Genomic DNA, 20,733 nt, shown 5'->3' with positions numbered 1-20,733 from the left:
AGTATTCTTGCCTGGAGAATCCCATGGACAGAGGAGCCTGGTGGGCTACAGTCCATAGGGTCGCAAAGAGTCAGACACAACTAAAGCGACTTAGCAGGCATGCATGCAAGAACCAAATACAAACTGAAGATGGACATTTGCTTTTTTAGCCCTTTATTTTGTATTCATCCCTCTGCATTTCTATATATCTATCAACTTATGGATACATTACTAATCATACAGACTATAACTTTCTGACAACAAAAATCATTCATCCACCGCACAGAAAGTTCCTTTTAATAAGGAGGGTGATTAGAATTCTAATGGCTCATTAAAGAGCTCCTTCATTTATTCACTCCAGAAACATCTGTGGAGTGCTATCAAGGTGACTGGGCACAGATGCAATGGTGTGGGGAGCGTGGCCATGAACAAGGTATCACAGTCCTAGACCCTTTGGCCTTTGTGTCCTAGTGAGGGAGACAGATAGCAAACTACCAGATAAGCAAGTCAACGGGAATTTTAAACAGTGGTCAATGCTATTATCAGCCTCTTGGAGAAGAACATTGGAACTGGAACATGCGTGTGAAGGACACTTTTTAAAAAACTGAATGTGTGTCTTCACACATTGAAAAATATCTTTAGAAACTGAACTGACACCATTACTACATGCACTGTCCACATGAGAAGGAGATTAAGATTAGAAAACATGAAAAAGTCAAATGTGTCTGGTACAAATTAAAAAGCAAGTGATTGGACGGTGGGTCCTCTCACAAAGACCCTCTGTGCTTATGCGTAAAACAAGAGTAACACTATGCTTTCCAGAACTGCCATGAGATGAAATCAGTGAGAGCATTTCACACCAACCAAGCCCCTGGGTACAAAGCAGAGATGAGATGCATTCTAAGTTCACCTTCGCTTCTGCATCTTTCCCTCTTGAGAAAGTTACCCTGTGTAGATTTCTTCATGAGGCTTCCTTTCCTGTCATCCACCGGTCCTCCCACTTACTGAGGAGTCCTCCAGTCAGTCTTCAGATTTCGCAAAGTGAAACTTGGAACAGGGCTAGCGAAGCACTAATGTTATTCCAGCTAAAAGCCTGGCAGGTGGTGCCAATCGTAATTCTTCTAATAACTGTATTGTTACAGCAAGGCGACCTCATCTTGGGTTATCTGTATTACTTTACATGCATCTAAAGCTATGCCTTATCCTAACACACAGTGGCTGTGAATTGAAGAACGAGAGGTCAGGCTGCAAGAGTGAAGAGGGACTGGTGAGGAGCCGAAGGCAAGGGTGACCTGAGAGCCTGATGGCCATAGCCATTTGACTGCAAACAGGTCTCTTGGGAACTGAATCAGGGTCTCTGCTTCCAGCTCCAATGAGAATAATCAGGTCTGTTGTAGCTCCTTGGAGGCAGGGGACAACGACCATTCCAAGTCAAGATACTGGCAGTTTCTTAAGGGCTGATATTAAATTATCTGGAGAAGGGGAGACTAAGAAGCTGGTGAAGATGCTGGGGTACAAATTAAAGACAGACAGCATCACGACCATCTGGCACCGTTTTCTAATCTAAGTCCTTTAGAGGCCTTATAAAGTCACAGTAGCTGGACAGAGAGCACAAGGGAAGAAAAACAAAGACGAAATGAAGACTCAAATGAAGAAATAAATATCACTCCTGTGAATTTCACTGTGTGCCCCATTTCCATCACTTTGATGCTATGAGTTCTAGGCAAGCCACATAATAATGATATGATTTCAGCAGACTGAGATATGGTCAGTGGCAATCTATGATCCCAGGGAAATTTTCCAGGGGTGCAGGGCAGCCAGGCCATGGTTGGAGATGGGCACACTCCTCAGAGCCAGACTGGGGTGATCACAGCATAGCATGGCCAGGCCCTGGCGGCTCATCTTCTGGATGGATCCTCAAGGCCGGTTCTCCTGAGGTTCTGCCCATGGGTAGGGATCTACATTCGGGTACTGCCCATCCACACCAGCTTTAATAAAAGCTACCCCTTTCCTCTATAGCGGGAATCCTGTCTGTAGTTTACAAATGTGAAGACTGAACTTCCGAGCCGATAGGCGAGTATGGTTTGCACAGCTGATGGCAAAGCTGGAATCTGACTACAGTTCTGCCTGACTTTAAAGCGTACCTTAAGACTACATCAGCTAATACTGAAACTACCCCAGGACCCCTCTGTAGGTACCAATTGCTATCATGTTGTTGTTTTTATACAGTCGCTAAGTCAAGTCAGACTCTTTGCAACCCGATGGACTGCAGCACTTCCCTGTCAGGCTTCCCTGTCCTTCACTATTTCCCAGAATTTGCTCAAACTCATGCCCGTATAAGTCAGTGATGCTATCCAACCATCTCATCCTCTATTGTCCCCTTCTCCTCCTGCCTTCAATCTTTCCCAGCATGAGGGTCTTTTCCAGTGAGTCATCTCTTTGCATCAGGTGACGGAAACATCGCAACTTCAGCTTCAGCATCAATCCTTCCAATGAATATTCAGGGTTGATTTCTTTTAGGAATGACTGGTTGGATCTCTGTGCTGTTCAAGAGACTCTCAGGAGTCTTCTCCAGCACCACAAGTCTATTATGTAAACAGTTATTTATTCTGTTCTATGTTTCCATACTTTCTTGACCATGTTAAAAGAACAGATGCAGCAGAAAAATGACATCATATCAAAATGGAGATTTATAATATTTGAACGCTTGATGTTGAAGCTGAAACTCCAACACTTCGGTCACCTGATGCGAAGAACTGACTCAATGAAAAGACCCTGATGCTGGAAAAGATTGAAGGCAGGAGAAGGGGATGACAGAGGATGAGATGGTTGGATGGCATCCCGACTCAATGGACATGAGTTTCGGCAAGCTTTGGGAGCTGGTGATGAATAGGGAAGCCTGGTATGCTGCAGTCCATGGCATCACAAAGAGTCAAACACAACAGCAACTGAACTGAACTGAATGTGCCTGCCAGAGGAGATTGCTGATAACTGAACTAGCAAAGAATTAAAACTGTAATGGAAACTTACAGAAAAAATAATGGTATTCATCATTTCCAGTATATATTGTATGTGACTATTGCCAACATTTTTTTTTCTGGACTGTTAAAGAGTTTTCCTAATATGTATATCCATCATGGAAGTCGCATCAATTCCTTTAGACTAAAAACCCTGCTGACAGGACTTCCCTGGTGGTGCAGTGGCTAAGACTCTGAGCTCCCAATGCAGGGGGCACAGGTTCAATCACTGTCTGGGGAACTAAGGTCCCACACGCTGCTCAACACGGTCAAAAAAACCCACCCTGCTGCCCCTTTTTCTTTCTTCCTCCTAAAAGACACCTTTCCCCTGTGAGACAAGACTCACATCTGGTCTTTTGATTTCTGTCCTGTCTTTGCAATTGTCCCCAAACCAGGTATGAAGTCAGTTTTTCCTCTCGGGAACTATAACGAGTAAGGGGAAAAAAGATCCCCATTCTCACTGTCTCTATGGAGTGGATTTCTTCATTCCCAAAGAACTATTATTTCTCTTTAAGGGCTGCTAACTAACATCTGCAAAAAAAGTCTTTTCGGCACAGTAATTGGCTCTGGAACCCACTGTAGTGAAATTTAACCTGCATCCCCATCTCAGGTCAGTCCCAGTCTCCTGCTGTAATTCTACCTTGCAGGCAGTCAGTACCGCAGACGCAGGTGCAGGCAAGCAGTGATGTTTTATTAGAGAAACGCATCATGGATTTAGGGAAAATACATACCTGATTGCACTTGCAGATAAGTGGCCGTAGGAGCCACTTGCTGAAGAGCTGCTGCGGGAATTATTGAGAATCGTGACCAAGGAGTTGGGAGATGTCCTTATCATGGTCTGAAGGTCAAAGCTATGATCGGAGAGTGGCGATATGGACAGTGTACGTTTTCGGCTCGGCCGGGCTGACAGCCTAGGGCTGGGGAATCTGGTGCCTGTTATATAAACAAAACAGAATCTGATTACCTGTGGCTGGACTTGGTACCTGTTATCTATTCCTGTTACTCCGTATGGAAGAACTGGAGGATAAGAAGCCAGCGACCAGTGGTGACAAGTACCTTTCTCTTCCCGCTTGTGATCTACTGGCTACAATTGAGGGAATTAGGGAGAAATATTTATCTTCCAGGGACTTACCTCAGGGGAGCTCTGTTTATTAATGTGCAGGCAAAATGATAAATTGCTAAACAAAAGGGAAAGACTTTTATGTGTTATCCCTCTCATTTCCACTGATTTATGAATCTGACGGCTGCTTAGATATTCTCATCATTAATTCACCACAAGCGACAAAGACAGTGGTTCCCACAGTCACAGCGCACCCATCCTCCCCACTCCCAACACGCGTGGCTTTAAAGCAATGAGCCAAAGGGGAAAAATGAATTAAAGTATCCTAAGATTAAAAAAATCCAGCTTAGTTATGCCTTCATTTCCCCATGATTTCTGTAGCTATCTGATCACGGACTATTTATGGCTTTACTGAAAAACCTGATAAATACATTATCCTAAATTAATGGTTCTCGTCGGAGGGGTGGGAATAGATTTTGCCCCCAGGGGACATGTGACAACATCTGGAGATATTCGGGTTATCACAACTCAGGGGGTGCTAAAAACATCGAGAGGGTAGGGAAGCTACTGCACACCCAGGGATGCTCAGGGCAGGCTCCCATCATGAAGAAGCATCTAGTCCTAGTAGTGCCAAAACTGAAGGACCCTGCCTTAAATTCCCCGTTATCTAACAGCCTAAGTCCCAAGAAACATTTAAAAGCTTGGGACTGTGGTTTGTTTACCCGTTTTCCAAGGGCAGGTTGGGAGGGACCCTCCAAGCATTATAATAAGATAACATGAGTCAATTTTAATTCTCTGGTTATTAAATTGAATTAATCAATCAATTAATTCTATGCATTTATTAAAGTTTTGAGACTTCAAGAAGATTCCACTGATGAAGTTCTGTTCTAGAGGTTAGTAACTCATACTTAAATGCCTGCCAACTTAATACAATGCTTGTTACACAGAGAGTTAAAAATTAAATGCCCATTTGCCTGCAATTTGGTAGATGTTAGAGATCTAGATTTCAGAGCATAACTATAAATGTGGCCCACAGGCCTACTCTTGCCTTTTCTAAGGTCACATTTACATTACAGAGTGAGCAAACTAAGTTTAATGACAGAATGAGAATATAATCCTACTAGGTAAGAGGCAAATCAAATATAATTACTTTTGAAAAAGAAAGGAGGGTTTCTATTTCAAAGAATGGGTACATCTGCTGACAGGGACATGGCAATTTGGGGGTACACAGAAAATGGTTGTAGAGGGTAAGACTTCTTTATAGAAAAATGTCTGGGTACCTGGTCTATAGAAAACTAATTGGGAATATTTTCTTCATCAGAGGTGAACTTTGACACAAGATAACAATCCCAAATGATTTAAGATAATTTAATGAAATGCAATAGATGACTATGAAAGACTTACAGATATTATTATAGAGATAAATAGACATACTTTATAGCTAATAAAAAATAAATCATAAACTGGAACTTCGTACCATCCATGAATATAAAACTGGTAAACCAATTTGAATGACAAATGTGGTCCCTACTCAAATCCTTCTTTCAGGCACATTGAAAATTGAATTTCTTCACTTAGAAGTTTCATGACCCACCTGATTTAGGCCCTGTGAATACAACAACAGCAGTCCCACTGTGTTCACAGCTTTTATTGCCTAAACCAGCATCTTTTATTATGACATCAGCTTTACACATAAATGTTTCATATTTACTCACTATGAGAGGATAATCTCATCAAAGAAGTTTTTCAATGAGGAAATGCATTCCACTTCCAAAGGACTCCAAGGACAAACCAGACTTCCGGTCAACTTCCATGTCATCCTTGACAGTAACCATTCTCAATGAGACTCGATGATCCCTGGCAGAGTATCAGAAGTAGCAGGACATTCCAGACAGAGCTGATGCCCTGATTTAAATCACTAACTAGATGAGGAGGTCATCTGATGCTATGAAACACTGGGGCCTATATCTCCTCACATCATCCAAAGACAGAGCCCAAGGCTTTTCATGGAAGCTCGTGGTTCCCTAGGGCCTGGTTGGTCCATCTCCTCTGTTTTCCCCTCCAGGATGGACACTTACTTAAGTCAGTTTCCACCATATAAACTATGTGGTTTTCAGGAGCATTTAGGATTTCTCTAGGATATCCCCTACAGGGATTACTTGCTCTCCTATCTTTAAAAGTCACTAGAATCCCAAAAGATGGAATCAGAGCCATAAAACAGGCTTGTTCATTCTAACGCCCAACACAGGAGAACTCTATCCCGAAGCTGGCTGAAACCCTGGTAAGCCCACTGTTGGCACATTTAAAAGTCAGGTGCTCATCTGAGTCCAGTTTACTGCTGCTTTTCCGCCAACCGATGAGCCCTGAAGATTTGTTACCGTGGAGTAGAGTGACCCACTGGATGCCAGGCTGGCTCTGCTCTCGCTACTGCAGAGCCAATGTAGAAATTTAACCTCATTTCGCTTCTCCCTTGAAAAACATCTCGTAGGTTTTATATTTAATACATAAGAACAGGGGACTTCTCTGGGAGTCCAGTGACCAAGACTCCATGCTCCCAATGCAAGGGGCCTGGGTTTGATCCCTTGTCAGGGAACTAGATCCCACATACTGCAACTAAGAGCTTGCATGAGGCAACTAAAGATCCTGCATGATACAACTAAAAAGAAAATACCGCATGCCATGATGCAACTAAGATTCGGCACAGCCACTTAAATAAATAAAATGGTTTTTAAAAAAATAAAACAGAAGAACATTCTCTTTATGTTCTGCTAAGTTAAATGCTATTTCAACTACTTCAGAGGGCAGGGATACAGTAGTTTTTAAATGCTTTCCAACCCATTATTATGCTCTTCCCAACCCCCTAGCAACCAAGCAAAGAAAGTCGTCGGCGTTTAGGACAGTGATTTGGGATCCTCTGTTGAAGGGAACAGCTGAACTACAAGGTGAGGGTTTCAAAGCAGCTGAAAGAGAAGTGGCCCAGGTCTCCACTGACCACCCTGCTTCCTCCTAAGTATGAGCCTGAGCCGTCTCATTGTTCCAACACCGATTTCCCGCACTGGCTCTCTGTTAATTGTTTTGTTTCTCTATTCTAATGAAAGATTCTGACAAAGAAAAAGGAGGTTTCTTTTTATGTGATGAATAATAGGATATCTAAATTCCTACTTAATGACAATCAATTTACCATATACTCTGGCAAATTAAAATGCCTTTAATTAGTTTTTACTAAGTAAAAGGGTAGCTTCATCCTTTATTTAGATAAAAACCGCCATTGCCTGACTAAACACATTCTCATCAAATAGAGAAGGTAATATGGGTTGACCTTCCAAGGAGTCTCTCTTATTTTAATTCTTTATTTGCAGATTTTTAAATAACTGATTTGCATAATAACACTCAACTTCTTTTTTTTTTTTCCCAACAACCCCTAATTGAAATGTGGTCATGATGAATCTGCAATGGAAACTCTTTCTTCTACAAAGCAGAACCACAAAATCCCTGCGGAAGATGTAACACATTTCTCTCACTTTGGGTGAGGTAATGAACTCTCCATTGGAAACCCACCCAAGCAGTGTTCCTATTTAACCCAGCTAAGTTACTTCATGCCATTAAGGGGACTAGAGCTGTAGGTTTTACACTGTGTGGACCAATCATCTTCTGTCTATTGTAAATCTGAGAGCTGAACTGTTAACCACTGCTGGAGAGTGGACCAAGGTCCACTCATCGTCACAGAAGAATCCAAACAGCCTCTAGATAGAGAAGCACAAATTAATCACTGCTACTAGAAAAAACAAACAAAGTCTTCAGCATATGTCCTGCTCAAACTCATATTATCTTCGTATTCAAAGGGTTTTATTATGTATACCTCAGATGATACTTTGGCTTCACTTCCTGGCGCCTAGTAAATGGATGTGAACCTAAAGGATAAAAACTCTTAGATGTTCTGAGAAACAATAATCACAGGTTCTCATCTATACCTCTAGTCTAGAGAAGTGACACTAAGGACTCATCATGAGCCTTGAGGGGTCTAAAAGTAAGTCATTTAAAGTGCATCCAATGATCCCATTTTCTTCCACTGCTAGGTACTAACAGTAGCCCTTTCTGATGTGGAAATGATTTTTGTTTCCTATATAAGAGGTCTCAGTGAGACAGAATTTTTTAACATAAAGAAAACACAGAAGCGTACACAATAACAAAGAGTAGCCCCTGTTTGCAACAACTAGAGAAAGCCTGCACAAAGCAATGAACTCAGTGTAGCCAAAAATAAATTAAGTAAATAAGACCTAGAGTCTCTTAAAATACCATTTTTTAAAAAAGAAAACAGAAGGAAAATAAGAAAAAATAAATCCATGAAAAACATGAAATCAACTATAGGTCTCTTTTTTTAAGTTAATTTTTAAAGCATAAAATCTATAAAATCAAGAACTGACTGGTCAAAAGGACGTTCATCTAATCAAACACATTCCCTTATTCTGCTACCAAGACAATCAGAGCCAACTAGTGTTTTTGTGTATCTGCCAAATTATAACTGCCTGCATCTTTGAGTTCATTGACATAAGCTGAGCTAATTGGCAAGTTTCAGGATGGCCAAGTCTGTGGGAGCTTCCTGGAAAACCAAGGGAACCAGAGCCCCAAATATTGGTGGTGCCTCCTCCTTCTCTGCTTTGGAAAGTTAGGTAATCAACTCATCTTAGTACCTTCCTCTCCCTTTCATGCATTAGCCTGACCATGCCCGGGGCTACCGAGGCAGCCCTGCCACTTACTATCCATGGCGTGAAGATACTCCATGTGGATGGCCCCTGCGCCGGTGGTGGCAGCAGAAGGAATGATGTCTGCATAGGGACTTCGCTGGCCAGCTAACAGGGCCATCTGATGATAGTATTCTGCTGGGCTGACTCCGGCATGGGGGGCTGGATGGAAGAGGAGACAAGAAAAGCATGGTTACCAGTTGGAAGAAGGTCAACAAGAAGCTTTTCTTGAGATACCCCAAAATCCATGTGTCACGCAGCCCACAGAGCCATTCCTTTCATGGTTTGCTCTAGGAAAACTTCTTTAACTCAAACTGTGCTTTCACTGAAGTTTCCCAGATATCACTGATTAGAAGATAAAACTGAAGAAAAAGCACAGAAAAAAAATCAAGTACACGATAAAACTTTTGAGGTTAGTTTCAAGAAATCACTAAGACTGGCATATATACACTACTACCTATAAAATAGATAATTAATGAGAACCCGTGTATAGCACAGGGAACTCTACTAAGTGCTCTGTGGTGACCTAAATGGGAAGGAAATCCAAAAAAGAAGGGATATATGTATACATATAGCTGGTCCACTTTGTTGTGCAGAAGAAGCTAACACAACATCGTAAAGCATCTAGATTCCAATAAACAATGATTAAATTCATATATGTGCACGTATCTGCACACTCATCCCTCTGTTTGCTCCCCAAAATAAAAGTGTCTCATATCAAATGGAAACAGTGACACACGATTTTCTTGGGCGTCAAAATCACTTGGAGAAGGAAATGGCAACCCACTCCAGTACTCTTGCCTGGAAGACCACATGGATGGAGGAACCTGGTAGGCTACAGTCCATGAGGTCACAAAGAGTTGGACACGACTGAGTGGCTTCACTTTCAAAATCACTGCAGAGGATGGTGACTACAACCATGAAATTTAAAGATGCTTGCTCTTTGGAAGAAATGCTACAACCAATCTAGACAGCATATTAATAAGCAGAGACATTACTTTGCCAACAAAGGTCCTTCTAGTCAAAGCTCTGGTTTTTCCAGTAGTCATGTATGGGTGTGAGAGTTGGACTATAAAAAAAGCTGAGCATCGAAGAATTGATGCTTTTGAACTGTGGTGTTGGAGAAGACTCTTGAGAGTCCCTTGGACATCAAGGAGATCCAACCTGTCCATCCTAAAGGAAATCAGTCCTGAATATTCATTGGAAGGACTGGTGCTGAAGCTGAAACTCCAATACTTTGGCCACCTGATGAGAATTGACTCATTTGAAAAGACCCTGATGCTGGGAAAGATTGAAGGCAGGAGGAGAACGGGATGACAGAGGATGAGATGATTGGATGGCATCACCAACTCGATGGACATGAATTTGAGCAAGCTCCGGGAGTTGGTGATGGACAGGGAAGCCTGGTGTGCTGCAGTCCATGGGGTCTCAAAGAGTTGGACATGACTGTGGGACTGAACTGACTGACTATATCAAATCATTGTATGTTCACATTTTTTTTTCACATTTCTTACAGTAGTAGACAACTTAGATAACTACAATGACCTTCCCGACATATTTAAAATACTTCCCTAAGCTTTCTGGCAAGAGGGTCTGAGTCAGCTCTTGGTAGCTGGAGAACCCAGCGCCATGAGTGGAAACGGCAGCACAGCCCGAATTTAATAATACATGGCTGGGTGGTAAGCTGCAATTTTGTGTTCCATAATTTTAAAGTTCTTTTTTTTTTTCATTTCAAAATCAAGAAATATACCTATCAATCTGGAGCAATTTACTGGCAAGCGTCAGCTCTGTAAGAGGCGGATAATGATCGGTTTCCACCGGACAACTTATGTGCCGAAGCTGCAGGATACTATAGCAGTTCTGAGGGTGGGCTCCAGAGGCACTGAGATCTAGATGCAAATCCCAGTTCCACCTCTTCAGGAAGGTGCTGGGAGGAGTGAGGGCGATGGTGCATGGAAAGTGCTTAGCACATAACATTAGATCAATAAAAGCTAGTTTTATCATTAAAATGTAGAAACACTGGCATTCTAGCAACAGGTCTACGTATGCTTCATATTTGTGTTCAAATGCTTTTTATTTACTGAAGTATAGTGATTTACAATGTTATATTAGTTTCAGATATATAGTAAAGTGATTCAGTTATACATATACATATATATTTTTTATATTCTTTTCTAGTATATGTATTATAATATATAGAATATATTAATAATTCTCTGTACTAGACAGTACATTGTTTATCTATTTTACATATAGTAGTGTGTATCTATTAACAACAAATTCCTTATTTATCCCTCATTCCCTCTTTCCCAAACCATATGTTTGTTTTCTAAGTCTATGAGTCTATTTCTGTTTTGTAAATAAGTTGTGTGTGTGTGTGCATGCGTGTGCACTCAATCTCATCTGACTCTGCAACCCCATGGACTGTAGCCCACCAGGTTGCTCTGTCTATGGAATTTTTCAGGCAAGAGTACTAGAGTGGGTTGGGTTGCCATTTCCTCCTCCAGGGGATCTTCCCAGCCCAGGGATTGAACTTGCATCTCTACCATCTTCTGCAATGGCGAGCAGAATTTTTACCACTGTGCCACCTGGGAAGCCTGTAAATAAGTTAATATGTATCATTTTTTTTATAGTCCACTTATAAGTGATGTATTTGTCTTTCTCTGTCTGACTAACTTCAATTAGTGGATCATCTCTAGGTCCAGCATGCTGCTGCTGCTGCTGCTACGTCGCTTCAGTCGTGTCCGACTCTGTGCGACCCCAGAGATGGCAGCCCACCAGGCTCCCTTGTCCCTGGGATTCTCCAGGCAAGAACACTTGGAGTTCTTAGAGTGGGTTGCCATTTCCTTCTCCAAACATGCTGCTATAAATGGTATTATTTCATCCTTTTTTAAATATTCTTTTCTACATCTTATATTATCTTTTATTTATTCTTCTTTATATTTCATACTTTTCATACATCATAAAGATAGATATATACAAAAATCATGGACTGCAAGAGACAAATATGAGTGACTTGACCTTGGGTATTAATTGGCTTCCAGTGAGGCAGGACGAAAAATGCAGAACTAATCAAAAATGTTTTATCCATACTCATCGTCAAATACTATGAAAAGCAGATGATAAGATGCTTTAACTAGAGGTACTGCCTTCAGTGGCCCCACTAAATTTCCAGATGTCAGAAATCATTCCAAGCCCATTGTCAGCTGACCTGTCGACCCTTCTCTCCCTCTCTTCTTGAGAGTCACTTTCATGGAGGAGTCCCAAGTATTCTATGAAGGTGACTCTCCATTTTTCCCACTGGAAAACCAAATCCAAAGCAGAAGAAACTCCGATATCACTCTTTTACAGTTTTATTTTTAAAGTGTGCATCTTGTCCAAATGGTAAAACTTCTTCCTTGGGTACTATACAAGTATATCCACTGCATTGAATCCGAGGGGAAAAAAAAGTGAGTCAGCAGCTGTTGCTGGAGCCCAGCCACTCCTGGAAGTATGACTGGGTGAATATTCACTGAGAAATTTCAGGCTGCTTCCACCTACTATTCCCACCACGCACAACCAGCCCTGGGAAGTGTCTGCATGGAGAAATGGGCTGTGCCGGGGCAAACACTGCTGGGTGAGCCAGAACACAAGGGCGTCTGCACAAGCACCAGCGATTTGTGGTTTGCTGCAGAGAGCTCACAGTTCTCTGCTTGTCACCAGTCCAGCCTAAGCCATCCTGAGCCTTAACACAGATTCCAGCAACGGTAGACAGGTGAGTTTGTATACGTGCTCTGAAGTGGGAAATGTGCTCTCTGAACCAAAGGGACGTTAAAAATTTGTGTTTGTTTGTTTTGGGGTATAGCTGATTTATAATGCTGGGGTAGTTGTGGATGTACAGCAAAGTGAATCTCTTATACATATACATATTTCCACTCTGTTTTAGATCCTTTTTGCATATAGGCCATTACAGAGTATTGAGCGGAGTTCCCTGTGCGACACAGTAGGCCCCAGAGGAGCATTTTAATCATGGACAGTTGTGGAATGAACAGCTCCAATTTAAAAGTCGGGTGACAATAATTAATTGGGAGGCTCACAGAACAACAGGAATCTGGTCCTTGGGAGCTGAAAATGAGCATCCTGTATAAGAGAATTAAAGTCAAAGGTTGTTTCTTGTCCCACTACATCCCTCTTGCAGTGTTCGTGTGGCATGGTCAAGGACAGGGGGCATATACAACAGGGCTAGGACATCATGTTCTCTAAGATCTCGCTATTCAGAATGTGGTCCCTAGACCCGCAGCACTGAAACGACCTGGGGGCATCTCAGAAGTGCAGAACCTCAGCCCCCCAGACCCATCCCACCAGGAAGCATATTTTATCACCATCCCCAGCTGATGTATATGCACAGTGGAGTTTGAAAAGTGCTGCTCCAATGGACACATCTGTATACATGCGCCCTTCAGACCTGAAGAGAAAAGTGTTCCTCAGAAGGTGAGCAAAATGTGCTGGTTGCACAAGTACAATACAGGAATGGCCATAGGGCCAGTCTAAACAGAGCCACAAAACAGAGTAGTGAATAAGAGGATTTGGGCGTCACAGCATTCTGGCTCTTGAGTTCCACCTCTGCCATTTACTAGCAAAGGAACCAGGTTGCAAGTTACTTGGCCCCTCTGCCAAATCCTCATCTTAAAATGGAGATTGTATCCTCACCCTGATGGAGGTGTCCTAACGCTGAAATAAGAGCATGCAATCACAGCATTAGCACAGCCCCTGGCACACAGGACACAAACGCATCAGCTCCTCTTTACCACGTCCCAGGACGTGTGGAAGCAGGAGAGGCTGGTCTGAAACTCACCATCTGTGGGGCTCAGCCCACGAGCGGCCGAGATCATGGAGAGCGATGGGCTACTGTGCAGGGACCGGATGTAGTCCATGTAGGGGTTGATGTAGGGATGCGGGGGGCTGAAGGGGGACTCGGAAGCTGCAGCAGGGTTCCGATGTGGGGAGATCCTGATGAAGGGCAGGTCAGAATACGTGGGGCTACTAGATAAGGCAGAAGGCCTAGGTAAAAAGAAAAGCAGACACAACAGGTATACATGAGACAAGAGCTCCATAGGCAGAGGCTGTCTGTGAAAGAAAATAAACATGATTTCAAGGTGTCTTGGGGTAAAAAATATCAGGCGTTTACAATTCTAGTACTGACCTTAAAAATCACAGTGACATAATGCAGGCAGAATGCTACTATACAATTGTTTAGGCAAAGAAATTTGACCTTTGAGAAATTTTCCGGCACTCGCAATACAGGAAAATAAAGCCTTTGGTTTTCTTCATGAGAAGAAATTCTAAACAGGCATCTGAGCTTGAGGTAACTGTGATTCTATTTTCCATTTGACATGAATGTTAATTTCACTGCTGAACTTACCTCTCACCATCATAGTGCTGCATTAAAAAAAAAAAAAGAAAGAAAAGGAAAGGAAGGGAGGGAGGGAGAGAGGAAGGGAAGAGAAAGAAAGGGAGAAAGGAAGGAAGGGTGGAAGGAGAGAAAAAAAAGGAGAGAGAAAGAAAAGAAGGAAGATTCGGCTGGTTTGGAAGTCTGAGCATGCACACGGCAGAGATGCCTACAAATAAGAAACAAGTCTAGGGAGGGGGGATCGGGATGGGGAACACATGTAAATCCATGGCTGATTCATGTCAATATATGGCAAAACCCACTACAATATTGTAAAGTAATTAGCCTCCAACTAATATAAATAAATGAAATAAAAAATAAAATTAAACTTCTTTGCACCATTTAAAAAAAGAAAAAGAAAAAAATCTAAATCCAGGAGTCTGTAAGAAGCATGAAATTGACAGTCTATAAGGCCATGCTCCAGCTTTAGTGCTATGGGTCTTGCAGTCATGAGTAAAACCATTTTCTCCCGTCTGTGTTTCCCTGTTTTGAAGGCGGCCATAGGCCATAGGAGGCAGCTTTCTCTCATACTTTTTTTGCATGTGGCTTCCTTATTGGCCACATTCAGTGAACAATCAGTAATGAAGTGCTCCTGGGGACAGAAAGTCGGAAAAGATTGAGCTTATGTCCTCGTTACAAAGAGCAAAGGTAGAGTGTAAGCTTTTGACTGGTGCAAATAAATTCTAAGCACACCTTGCTGCCACCATACCCCACCCACTCCAGGGGATTCCCTTCCCAGAGCCGGCCCCACGCCCCGGGCACAGGCGTTTGTAGAATGGCCAGTCTGTGGAACACCCCCTCGCCGCCCTGTTCCTCCTTTAATAGAAAACGTTTTGTGTGGATAATCCAGTGAACTGGCTCTGACAAGCTAAACACTTGTATTTTCTCTTTTTTCATTCACAGAGAATATGGCCATAAAAAGGCAAGGCTGTGATAGAGTGGGATGTACTGACTGCAAACTCCTCTCAGGGCACTGGCTTTAAGAGTGAAAGGAAAGGGAGGATAAACAATTTCTCATCCCACCTCCCCAGCAAAGGAACACACAGCCGGGGCTCTGGTCCCCAAGCCCATCAGAATGGAATCCTGGGAGAAGCCCGTTCTTGCAAGTGCACAGGGCAGGCACTGAATTAAATGAAACCAAAGCTCATACCGTGAATTTGCTCCCAGTAGAAAATCAGAGGTTAAAATACACGAGAGAGATGGGATTTTCCTGACTTTCTCCTTCTTACTCTTTTTACCATTTTGAACTTAAAAAAAAAAATGAGGCTTTTTATTTGTTCTTAAGATGTCACTTCTGGATAAATAAACTACAAATACAGAGTTTTCTAAATTTACATGTGGGCAGGGTGAGAAGTCACCACCTGAAAATAGTTAGGTCTTTTCCAAATGACTTGAGGCTTTCCAAAATCACTTAGAAAACAGAAATTGTCATGATCTATCCTATTTCAGCTCTTTTCTATGAAATAAATTAGCTCTGTGTCATTGGTTAAATCTGAAGTTCCATTTAGACCTGCTGCTACTTTTGAGAACATAGGACTCTCAAATTCAGTCATTCATTTTCTACCGGAAAGGAAAATCAATCCTTCCAATCTGATTCAAAAGTGATTATTACGAAATACAGCTCACTTGTGGATTTATGATGAGAGACAGATGCCACAAGAACAGACATGTCAGTAGAGAAGCAGGCATTTCAAGATCCATGAGATGATACCTCCTAGACAAGCTTTTTTTATGATCCATGAAGAACTCACTCTGAATCAGTGAAGGTGATGCCATTGCTTATTGGTTTTTTTGTGAGGCAAAAAATTGGAAGCTGTAATCTTTCTCAAGTTCCAGAATTGAAAATGGTAGTAAGAATATTCCTAGCAGCTTAGATTCCATTGAAGAATAATAGATGGGGGGGGGGGGTGCAGACAAACAAACAGCATTTAAAACAATATGAACAATATAGATGTCAGGCTGAGGTGGTCGCCAGTCCCAAAGGAGCAGAAAAACTCTCGCTTTTCTCTCCTCACAAATTTGTGGATGTTGACGTGCACACCGTCCCCTTCACTTTCACTGACCTGTTTCCACAGAAGACTGAGAATAACTATTCTATGAGTAACGAATCAAGACCTGGGCACCTCTTTCCCAAAAGGAACACCCAGGCTCCATCCTCACTTCCATACCAGTGTGGGGCAATAGCAGAAAAGAGGGTTGTTGCTTCCAAAATCTGGAGATAAAGTCAGGCAACTCCACACACTCTGGTGAATGTCATATGCATGCACGTCACTCCCCTCCAGTGACGATGCAGGGAAGATTTGGGGTCACCTATTTCTCAATGAGATGGTGGGACATGTTTTCAAACAGGCATGCAACTATGAAAGTTGCAAGGTGTCAATTGCCCTAAAGAAAAGAACTATCTAGTAGACAAAGGCCAGCCACCCCCGGATACAACAGGAAAATGGTTGAGGGTCACTCTGGGTGGGGTCATCAGGAATTCTGGAGACAGTTGACTCAGATCATCAAAGCAGTGGTACTATGGAAGGGCTTGCGGATGAAGGGGAACTGACACGGATGGGACAAGAAGTTGTGTGATGTTGGCTGTGATATGAAGCCCTCTTGGTGGCTCATGTGGTAAACAGCCTGCCTGCAGTGCAGGAGACCAGGGTTTGATCCCTGGGTCGGGAAGATCCCCTGGAGAAGGGAATGGCCATCCACTCCAGTACTCTTTTTTTTTTTTTTTTTTCACTCCAGTACTCTTGCCTGGAGAATTTCATGGGCAGAGGAGACTGGCGGGCTACAGTCCATGGAATTGAGACAGTCAATCACTAGGCAGGTTGATAAGAAGTCCAGGGTCCCCAAGGAAGAGAAGGGATCTGGGGCTCTCAAGGAGGAGATAAGGGTCTAGAAATCTCAAGGAAGAGAAAAGGACAAACATTTTTTCTACATTCCTTAATCTTAGTCACATAAAACTTTTTTTTTTCCTTTAAGCCCAGAACTGATGATTACACAACAATACAACTCAGTTTAAACTCTGTACCAATGATTATATAACAACAATGTATCCTGTATGAGGACGGTTTCTCCTTCTTAGAAACCTTCTGACTAATCCTGTTATCTTAAAATGTATTTTACTACTGCAGTGGGTCTCATAAGATTTTTCTACTATTAGTTCTAATCCTGTCATCTCAATGATCAGTGCAAAGAAATACAGGAAAACAATAGAATGGGAAAGACTAGAGACCTCTTCAAGAAAATTAGAGATACCAAGGGAACATTTCATGCAAAGATAGGCTCAATAAAGGACAAAAATGGTATGGACCTAACAGAAGCAGAAGATATTAAGAAGAGGTGGCAAGAATACACAGAAGAACTATACAAAAAAGATCTTCACGACCCAGATAATCACGATGGTATGATCACTCACCTAAAGCCAGACATCCTGGAATGTGAAGTCAAGTGGGCCTTAGGAAGCATCACTACAAACAAAGCTAGTGGAGGCGACGGAATTCCAGGGGAGCTGTTTCAAATCCTAAAAGATGATGCTGTGGAAGTGCTGCACTCAATATGCCAGCAAATTTGGAAAACTCAGCAGTGGCCACAGGACTGGAAAAGATCAGTTTTCATTCCAATCCCAAAGAAAGGCAATGCCAAAGAATGCTCAAACTAGCACACAATTGCACTCATCTCACACGCTAGTAAAGTAATGCTCAAAATTCTCCAAGCCAGGCTTCAATAATATATGAACCATGAACTTCCAGATGTTCAAGCTGGTTTTAGAAAAGGCAGAGGAACCAGAGATCAAACTGCCAACATCTGATGGATCATCAAAAAAGCAAGAGAGTTCCAGAAAAACATCTATTTCTGTTTTATTGACTATGCCAAAGCCTTTGAGTGTGTGGATCACCACAAACTGTGGAAAATTCTTCGAGAGATGGGAATACCAGACTACCTGACCTGCCTCTTGAGAAATCTGTATGCAGGTCAGGAGGCAACAGTTAGAACTGGACATGGAACAACAGACTGGTTCCAAATTGGGAAAGGAGTATGTCAAGGCTGTATATTGTCAACCCTGCTTATTTAACTTATATGCAGAGTATATCATGGAAACACTGGGCTGCATGAAGCACAAGCTGGAATCAAGGTTGCTGGGAGAAATATCAATAACCTCAGATATGCAGATGACACCACCCTTATGGCAGAAAGCGAAGAGGAACTAAAGAGCCTCTTGATGAAAGTGAAAGAGGAGAGTGAAAAAGTTGGCTTAAAGCTCAACATTCAGAAAACTAAGATCATGGTGTCTGGTCCCAGCACTTCGTGGCAAATAGATGGGGAAACAGTGGAAAACAGTGTCAGACTTTATTTTTTGGGGCTCCAAAATCACTGCAGATGGTGACTGCAGCCATGAAATTAAAAGACACTTGCTCATTGGAAGAAATGCTATGACCATCCTAGACAGCATATTAAAAACCAGAGGCATTACTTTGCTAACAAAGGTCCATCTAGCCAAGGCTATGGTTTTTCCAGTAGTCATGTATGAGTGTGAGAGTTGGACCAAAAAGAAAGCTGAGTGCCAAAGAATTGATTCTTTTGAACTGTGGTTTTGGAGAAGACTCTTGAGAGTCCCTTGGACTGCAAGGAAATCCAACCAGTCCATCCTAAAGGAAATCAGTCCTGAATGTTCATTGGAAGGACTGATGATGAAGCTTAAACTCCAGTACTTTGGTCACCTGATGCAAAGAACTGACTCATTTGAAAACACCCTAATGTTGGAAAAGATTGAAGTAGGGAGGAGAAGGGGACGACAGAGGATGAGATGTTTGTATGGCATCACCGACTCAATGGACATGAGTTTGAGTAAACTTCGGTAGTTGGTGATGGACAGGGAGGCCTGGCGTGCTGCAGTCCAGGGAGTCACAGAGTCGGACACGACTGAGCGACTGAACTGAACCGAATCCTATCATCTTAAAATGTAAATTGTGGGAGTGGGTCTGGTAAAATCTTTACCACCTTGAGACATTCTTTTGATTTACTGTAATAACCAATTAAAAAGTATACAGCTCCCTTGCTAAGACTAGTGAGGGGGGCACTCTCCGTCCCCCTTCTGATGTTTGTGTCAGAAGCTTTCTCTGTCCCTTTTTATACTTTAATAAAACTCTGCTACACAAAAACTCTTGAGTGATCAAGTCTGGTCCCTGGTCCCGAAGCTAAATCTTCTTCAGAGATCATGAATCCTACACCATTCACCATAAGCTATCAGAATCACCAAGAGTCGTACATGACTGAGCAACTAACACTTTCACTTGTCCTAAAATAGTCCAATGGGGGATACCTACCTCCTGAGAGGGCTGGCAAGTGAATATAACTAAAGCCTCATGTACTGAGCCTAGCATCTAACAAATATTCAACACATACACACTTACATCACAAATTATACTAATATATTCTACCCCTAATATATACATGTACACAATAGAGACAGATATGTGTATGTGTACATATATATACTCACGTGTGTGTGTACTCAGTTACTCAGTCATGTCTGACTCTTTGCGACCCTGTAGACTGTAGCCTGCCAGGTTCCTCTGTCCATGGAAGTTTCCAAGCAAGAATACTAGAGTGGTTGCCATTTCCTCCTACAGGGGATCTTCCTGACCCAGGAATTAAGCCTGCATCTCTTGCACTGGCAGGCAGATTCTTTACAACTTAGCCACCTGGGAAGCCCACATATTACTCATATATACACATAATCACACATGCATATTAGGGATGGCAAATACAGCATACTATGTGATTTTCAAACACAAATATTGGAACCCTGTTTTCAAAGCAAATCTTATGATAGAAATATACCAGTCTGCTTTGTTCCCCAATCTGACAGAACCCCGGGAGCATCTCCTTGGATTTCCCAATACCCTCCACTCAAAATCATAAAACCACATAAGGCGGTTAAGAACATGAACTCAGTTATCATTAAATGCAAGAGCTTGGAAGGAACTGGACTTACACTCAGGCTCATTCCTGGCTCTGTCACTGAGGCATGTTTCTTTATAGAGAAAATGGAACAATGGCATCTCCCTGCCAGGCCTCTGTCATGGCCAGCACTGGGCACTAGGTAAATAAATGATGGAGGCCACTGATGTTCTTGGTGGTTGTCAGAACCACCCAACAAAACTTTTTCGTGTGAGCAAACAAACGTCTAAATGACAAGACTTTTGGAGACTGGTGTTCCCATTCCCTTGCTGTTCAATTTCTCACTGAAAGTTGATGACTTACTCATTCTGTCTCTACATCAGACTCTTGTGAGCCAGGCTATTATGACATTTCTCTAGTGCTGAAGCCAGACAAAAATGAGTTTCTAAGCCATCAACGCTGAGCATCCAGCCTGCAGCCACCTAACATGGACATGTGTGTACGTGCATGCTAAGTGGCTTCAGTCGTGTCTATTTGAGGCACATGTAGGCTACACATGGACCGTAGCCCACCAGGCTCCTCTGTTCACGGGATTACCCAGGCAAGAATACT

The 20,733-nt window shown here is 42.4% G+C and overlaps 1 protein-coding gene across 9 annotated transcripts in view; it reads right to left on the bottom strand.

Annotated features, from left to right (window-relative positions):
* GLI3 (GLI family zinc finger 3) overlaps window positions 1-20,733 on the bottom strand; it is a 305,222-nt gene that overhangs the window by 87,528 nt on the left and 196,961 nt on the right. For all 9 annotated transcript variants that reach the window (XM_043463520.1, XM_043463519.1, XM_043463518.1 and 6 more), the window contains 3 exons: window positions 13,633-13,838; window positions 8,814-8,960; window positions 3,728-3,929 (listed from right to left, as the gene is read on the bottom strand). In XM_043463520.1, the coding sequence (XP_043319455.1) occupies window positions 3,728-3,929; window positions 8,814-8,960; window positions 13,633-13,838 (555 nt within the window). The remainder of the gene's footprint in view (window positions 1-3,727; window positions 3,930-8,813; window positions 8,961-13,632; window positions 13,839-20,733) is intronic.

Source organism: Cervus canadensis, chromosome 3 (assembly GCF_019320065.1).
Source record: "Cervus canadensis isolate Bull #8, Minnesota chromosome 3, ASM1932006v1, whole genome shotgun sequence".
NCBI classification, from domain to species: domain Eukaryota; kingdom Metazoa; phylum Chordata; class Mammalia; order Artiodactyla; family Cervidae; genus Cervus; species Cervus canadensis.
Note: the sequence above shows the minus strand (reverse complement) of the source record. Positions and strands in the feature narration are given on the sequence as shown.